The sequence below is a fragment of the Pelecanus crispus genome, chromosome 5 (genome assembly GCF_030463565.1).
Source record: "Pelecanus crispus isolate bPelCri1 chromosome 5, bPelCri1.pri, whole genome shotgun sequence".
NCBI classification, from domain to species: domain Eukaryota; kingdom Metazoa; phylum Chordata; class Aves; order Pelecaniformes; family Pelecanidae; genus Pelecanus; species Pelecanus crispus.
Window position 1 is genome coordinate 66459249 of NC_134647.1, and position 7602 is coordinate 66466850.

The 7602-nt window shown below is 46.8% G+C and overlaps 1 protein-coding gene across 1 annotated transcript; it reads right to left on the minus strand.

Annotated features, from left to right (window-relative positions):
• Positions 1–6041, minus strand: LRRC42 (leucine rich repeat containing 42). Its single transcript, XM_009490921.2, has 7 exons — positions 5554–6041; positions 2955–3086; positions 1754–1872; positions 1250–1338; positions 1052–1165; positions 815–899; positions 1–418 (listed from the first exon to the last, which is right to left on the minus strand). Exons 1-7 carry the CDS (start codon positions 6024–6026, stop codon positions 162–164), a joined length of 1269 nt encoding a protein of 422 aa, XP_009489196.1. The 5' UTR covers positions 6027–6041; the 3' UTR covers positions 1–161.
• Positions 6042–7602: the final 1561 nt, after the last annotated feature.

Genomic DNA, 7602 nt, shown 5'->3' on the forward strand with positions numbered 1-7602 from the left:
CTTCTCCTTGACTCTGTCCCTCCCCAAGCATAGGTTAACCCACAAGCGTATCACAGCAACCAGATTTAACAATACTGGTCTCCTTTGTTACTCCCTCTCAATATGTCTAAATTCTGTCATCAGCAAGAAAACAACAAACAAAAGACCCACTTCTTTCTGACTCAGTAGGTGTTTAACAAGTCCCAGTCCTCCACAGTGAGGCACAGATGCTTCTGTTTGGAAGTCCTTTCTCTCTCTCGTTCAGCCAAAGCTCTTTTTTTATTGTTCCTTAATTCATGGCTGCCTGCAACCTCCTTTTTCAAAGGTAAATGGCAATTTTGAACTTTTTCCTTATAAAACTGCAGGTTTCCAAATGCTTTTGTTTCTGCCTCCACCAACTTGCATTTGACTACTTCCTCTATTCTGTGTGTCTTGCCGTCTACAGGAAAAAAAAAATCAAGTTTAGACTTTGGGCAAAACCAGAATTATGCTGTAAAATGCGTACTTGTGTTGCAAATTGTTCTGGCCAAGCCAACCTGGAATACTGACTGCTTTGCTGAAATGTGCATAGGGAAAAATAACATTTATATTTTGGACTCGGAATTTTAAGGAGAAAACTCAGTTATTATACGTTGCCCTAAGCATGCTGCCATACTGTACTTTAAGAGTTATGCAGCAGTTTAACAAATGAAAAAATTCAAACACATTGTAATGCGGTCACACAAATGGCTGAAACTGCACACCTGAGATGCTGTCTGTACTATTAAAAAAAAAGTATGAAAATATTCCATGTAGAAAAGAAAACAAACTGTGTGGTCTCTATGCAGTTACGTACAGAAGCGCAGAGCTGCTGTTCTGGATCTCAAGTCGTCTTGTGGCTTGATGGCCTCCATAACTGCCTGCTCCCACTGCAAAACTGTCTGAAATAATATTTAAAGGAGTTAAAATTTTTCTTGTAAAATTTACAGAAATATCACTGGGAACAGCTTTATCCCATATTCTTTCCTATTCAGTGATATAATACTCCATAAGGACAATTTCTAGAGAGTGAAACAGACTTAAAACCCCATACCTGCTCTGCCCATCCCTCTGTTTTGCAGTTACTATGATCAAATTCTTTCAGAGGCACTTTTGAGTGAACGAGGCCTATCTGCATTTGGATCCGCTTAATGACGGCATTAACATCCTGGTGAAAAGGGAAATAAAGTAGTCAAAGGGGAAGAACAATTGATCACACTTGTCCAGTACACTTACACGGATGCTCTTTTACCTTGAGACCTGTCCCAGAAATGTCCAAACAATTCAATTTCTTGAAAGAAAGAAGGTATCCAATTCCCACATCTGTGATTTTAGGGTTACCTGTAAGGTCAAGTAAAGTTAACTAAGTTGCAAGATGTGGAGAAAGATGATCAGAATACCAAGAAACTATTTGTTCCAAAAGCTAGTATTGGAACAAGGGGGGGGTTGGCCTTTTTTTTTGTAGTATGCTTCGTGTTTTGAAAGTGAGTCAAAACTGACTTTTTCCCTCTAGTGACCAAAACACAAGTATTACAATACCAATTCCCAAACTATTAAAAATATTTATGTAATTAGCAAGTGGCTGAGACTACAGATGTGACCTGTGCCTTCTGGAAAGATGTTGGTGAAATTTGGGGTTGAGTACTTGGCTCATGGGAATCATCACATTAATCGTACTCTTTCGATATTAAGGAGGATAAATTCTTTATCAGAAAGGATACAGGTTGCTTCTAATATTAAATCATTAAGTACTTACAAGACAAGTCTAATACCAAAAGATTCTCAAGTCCCTTTTTCAATACTCGTACTGGTGCTGTCATTCTGCGAAGGCCTGCATCTGATAAAGAGTTGTCTTTCAGGAGAAGCCGTTTTATGCTGGGAGGACAGACACAAACGCATAGTTTATAGTTATTATTTTAGACAGTTTTGCAAAATGTCCTAAAACTCTGTGTCGGAAGGCTGGGGTCTTCCTGTGCCAACCCTGCGGTCTACTTTGTTATCGTTAGTAAAAAGTAGCAAGAAAGAAGCCTGGGTTAGTAGGACTAACAAATAAATATCTTTCTATTGCCTCTGCTAGCTCAACAGAAGCGCTTACTTGACCAGCTATTCCCAGAGCTCCAGTGGCAAACCGATCCTAGAGCACAAGCGCTTGCTAACAGAGACAATAAGGTTCTTTATACACTGAAGTTATTTAAACTAAGGCTGCCAATCTCAACTCCATTTGAAACTAAAGAGAAAAAAGCTTGGCAAAATGGGAGAGGACAGATTTGGTGAGAGATACGGCAATGATTTTAAGTAAGCAATAAGGTATAATAACATAGATGAACAAAACTTGGGGAAAAACATAACACAAACATTCTCCAGAACCCTTCAAGACAAAACCTTGGTGCAAAATACACCAAATCTTATAGTAACATAATATCCCCTAATTAGCAGTCATCGTGCCTATTATTTCCAGAATTTTCTACTTCTCAAGCTTTTTTAATCAAACAAAATTACAATTTTTTTTTTTAAACGTTAATTAACTAAATATTCAACCTAGTGCTTGCAGAAATCTTCATCTGGAACAGTGGTTTGGTTAAAACTTTGGCTGATAAAGTTCCCTCTTAAAAAAGGAAATAAAAGTGTAAAACTGTTCCAAATGCTTAACATGCGGTTTTTACCTGGCCAATGGAAATTATAAAAAGTTGATTTAAAAACATGAGACAGTAAATTATCTTGCACATTTGTAGGACCTTTTATGATTCAGTATGTGCTTTGGATCATGTGCTTTGTGTACAATAAATTCTGTATTTTGTTTACCTCAAGAACGGGTTTTATGAATAACCAAAATCTTCAAACTTGCACATTGTTGCCTTTAAAGTCACAGCCTGACTCTTTGAATGCCTGATTCTTTGAACTGCTTAGTGATAGGAAAAGAAAGTGTCATTTTTAGCTATGTGTCAAGAAATCAGTACCTAGACAGAGCCTCTTTGGTGAGGTGTTCCAGCAGTTCATGTTCATCTCCAAGTTTACAACAGGAGAGATCCAAACACGTCAGCTCCCGGAAAGACTTAATTTCTTCTAGCTTTTCAGAGATAACCAGGTATCTGCAAAGAGAAAAAAAAAAAAAAACAAACCAAAAGCTATCAGTGTTCAGGCACATAAGAAGGCACCTATATCCTCAAGTGTCACAAGCATAATGCAGTCGTTTTTTTTAAGTACTTCTGTGAAAATTGTCAGAAATTAGCCAGCTGTCCTAAGTACCTTTTTACGTGCAGTCTGTACACAACGCATCTGAGCTCCCAGTCTTCTCCTTGAACAAATGTCATGGTTTTGCTTTGATTCAAAATATTGGACTAACAATTAAGACTTCAACTTGCAAGCATCACAAATAGGGACTTCTTACAGATGATTACGGTATTATTTCAGAATAACGCAGAATATATATTCCAGTTTACTGTAAATCAACTTCACAAACTGCTTTTCCTCAGTATCTAGGAAGTGTGTAGACAAACCCACGTTCATCCAGGTTTAAAATCTACTTCAAATGTATCAGGACAGCTTGTCAAATGGAAAAATTTTACTTTTTACATATGTAAATAAAATACTTCACTAGAGATAGAAGTCCTATAGGACATCTGCAGGACTCCAACTAGAGCTGTGACTACACCCCAGGCAGTAGTTACTCAGTGGGTTATTTTTTCAGCTGTGTTGGTTCCCTGATCTGATTCACTCTGCAGCCGTGCAAACATCTGTGCTGGAACTATTCAGTAGGAGGTTTAGAGATGGGAACAAACCACTAAAGAATGGCATGCATGAATATGCAGTAATAAGCATGTAGCAGTCACTACCTCACCAATCTCCCCTGCATTTACCTCTTACCGTCCCTGTGGCAAGACAAGCCCCAAATTCACTAATCTCTTCTGAATTTACCTTATATTCCCCATGGCAAGACAAACCCCAAGGTCAGCATCTTCACTGCTGAAATGAGGGGTGCTTACTAATTTGATTCCTCAAGAAACACCTCTGGCCATGCAAATAAGGGGACCTTAAATCTTCCCACTGCAAGTATACCTATCCAACTACCCCACCAAATCCCTTTGCCATGCAATTCAGCTATGCGGAAAGCAGTCCGTATAGTCAGAATGCAAGCCAACTCTTGAGAGATACTACTATCTCAGGAGGGTTGTGAAAAGAAGAGTGGGCTCTTTTAGAAATACGATTCATCAGAAAATGCCTTAATATCTTACTTCTTAGATTTCAAAGACTTAACTCAGCTTTCTGTAATGGCAAAAGATGCCAGAGGTAACTTCATTTCTGAATTAATCCCATAAAAAGTATCTGTACTAGAGATAAAAAGGGAGTAGGTTTAAAGGATAAAACAAAGGATAATTGACCTCTGCTCAAACATTCCTACTGTGCTCAAAACACCCTTGGCACTTCAGATGAATATGCCTGTACTTTGATTTTAAACTGGATAAGCCATCCCCTTTTCAAGTGTACAGATGGAAGATAGACTGGCTGTATTACTGGGAAAGACTTCAGTAGGAGCAAGGCTTTAAAAACATAATCCAGTTTTAAGCTTGTTAAGACTCTCTTTTAGTGAAAGACAACATGGACATTGAGAAGATGGAAGAAACTGGTGCTGGACTCTCATCAGAACCTCATTAAAGCATGTTCAATATGGGGATGGGAACCACAATAAACAACGGTAAAACCTGCCTGACTTCAAAGCTTATAACTTACCTACAAGACTCTATCTTCTTCTGAGGCCCCAAAATGAAACAGGATAGCAAGCTTGGAGTAAATAAACCCAGACAGTTTGCAAGGGTGTATTTTATCTGTGCAGTCAGCTAAATATGTTGGAATGCTTATGAACAGCAATTACAAAAACATCCCATGAAATACCTGAGAAGGCATTAAACACACAGATTGCTATGGAAGTGATTATTATTGTTAAAAAATAGTTGCAAGTTTAATCCTTCACAAAAAATCTCCTGTTAGTTAACACGAATGTGGTCTGTTGCCTGTATTATGATTTGTGTCTTAGAATGAAACCAGCAGCTGCACTTGCAGGAAAGCAATCATAGAATCACAGATTTGTTTACATTGGAAAAGACCTCTAAGATCATTGAGTCCAACCATTAACCTAGCACTGCCAAATCCACCACTAAACCATGTCCCTAAGCACCATGTCTACACGTCTTTTAAATACCTCCAGGGACAGGGACTCAAGCACCACTTCCCTGGGCAGCCTGTTCCAATGCTTGACAACCCTTTTGGTGAAGAATTTTTTCCTAATATCCAACCTAAACCTCCCCTGGTGCAGCTTGAGGCCATTTCCTCTTGTCCTATCACTTGTTACTTGTGACAAAATAGGAATGGGAATAGGACAAAAGGAAGCAAGCAGCAGAGTGAGACAAGACTCAGGTCATTTAATTAAAATTATGTGGTGTCGTAAGGCCCAAGAGAATTTTTTTAATTATTTTTGAGAGAAAATAATTTAAGGGAAACTTTAAGTGTGCTAGTGAAAAGCCCTAGCAGATGACGGTATTTGTTACTGAACACACTTACCTATTCCGCAAGCATAATGAGCATAGCACCAAATTTCCATACGCTTCAGTAAACTTCTGTAGAGCTCTCAGTCCCGTTACTGGTTCTGTGAACTTTTGCCTTGCTTCTGCAGCTGAAAAGAGCTTTTCAGCAATCTGCTCTGGGAAACCAATCAATGAGTCAATGTGATCAACATTGTCAGAAATGTAACCCAGCACTAGGCTGAAGAGAGACTTGGCCGAGTACCGGAGGTTCCCCTCCTTAGTGTACGTGAAGATGAAATGATCAGTCCTCTGCCTCCTTGCCCTATCGTCCTCCCTATTCATACAAAGCTCCACCGAAAATCCTCTGGAAAACAGCCTAAAAGGTCTTGTTTTGGGAGTGACATTCTGTATGCCGCCTGCACCTTGATTTACCACGTGCAGCTTCCCATTTTCACGCACATATATTGGCCCAGTATCCAAATGGCTTTCTGAGTGGAGACAGTAAGACATTCCCCTCGTCCAGTTCTGCAAAAACAAACCGTAGACAGGTAAAGAACAGCCACAGAGGAAAACACTACTCGGGAAAGACCCCAAACCCTGGCAGCTCTCCTCAATGCCCCGAGCACGGTCACGTAACCCTGCAGCGCACGGAAGGCCGGGCTGCAAGGAACAGGGGTGTGCGCTGTCTGCCATCAAACCACAAACACCAGTCAAGTGGGAACCGAAGCCAGGGCTGGCAGAGAGGTGGAGGGCCTTTGCTCTGGCAGGGCCCTGCCGCGCTGTGCCTGGGGCCCGTCAGTGGCCTGGGGCTGGATCCCAGTCCTGCGCAGGCAGGGGCGGCGGGAAGGCGTCTGGGGCTGTGTGAGAAGAAGGCCCCACAGCTTGGCCTGGCTCTGCTGCAGGCGGGGGGGGCAGGGGGGGAGGAGAAGGAGGGCAAATGGCCGACTGCAGCAGGGCAATGGAGCCTGCTGGAGAATCTCCCTCCCTGAGAGGGTGGGCAGCTCCTGGTGCCCCTTCCCCAGCCCAGCACAGCCGGTGCCGGGGGGCTCTGGTTTGCGAGCAGAGGTCCTGGCGGGGGACAGGAGGGCGCAGACCCTGCCATGGCGGGGGGGCAGGGGAGGGACGGGGTCCTGTCAGCTCCTACCCTGAGGGGCTGGGGCCTCAGGTCCTGCGGGGCGGGAGGGGGTCGGGCCCTGCCTGAGGCGCGGGAAGGGGGTGCTGAAGGGATCGGGCGCTGCCCGGGAGGAGGGGGCCGAGGGCATCGGGTCCAGCCCTGAAAGGGCCGGGAGGGGGGGGGGGGGGGGGGGGTCGGGCCCTGCCCGGGCGGGTCTGTGAAGAGCTCGGGCCCTGCCCCGGGGGTGAGCGCGCCGTGACCGGGTGCAGCCCCGAGGGGCGCAAGGGGAAGGGTCCCCGCCCCGCCCCGCCCGGTCCGCCCCGCCCGGCAGGCGTGGGGCAGCGAGGCGAGCGCCCCGCGCCCCGCGCCCCGCCGGGGCCGCCGGCCCGGCCCCTACCTACCTGCCCCGGGAGGGGCCGCCCCGACGCGCCGTCAGCCGGGCCGCGGCTCGGCGCTCCCGCCACCCATCCCGCAGCGCCCGCGGGCGGCGGGCGGAGCCGCGCCGGGGGCGGGGACCAGGACCGGGCCGGGGCCGGGGCGGCGCGGGGCATGCCGGGAGCGGGGGGGCTGAGGGGAGCGGGGCTGAGGGGCGGTAGGGCGTGCCGGGGTCCCGTCCGGCCTCCCCGCCCGTGTGTGGGGCGAGCTGCCCGCTCCCAAACCTCCCGCCCCCGCGGCAGCAGCTGCACCGCCGACCCTCCGCGCGGGGCCCGGGGCTTGAGACTCCCGGGAGAGGGGGCGCCGCGGCCGTGAGGGGCTCTCGCTGCCCGGCGCCCCTGGGGCGCTCAGTCTGCGGGCGCAGCTCCCGCAGGACGCCGCGAAGCAGCGCGCAGCTCCCGCGGGCGGAACGGCGGGCGCGGGCGGGCGGCGCGCAGGGACGGCTTTGCGGGTTGCGCGGGGCCGCCGCCGTTGCCTGGTAGCGGCAGGCCCCGGCCTTCCCCTCCCCGCCGCTCCGCTGCCGGCCGCCGCGCGGGG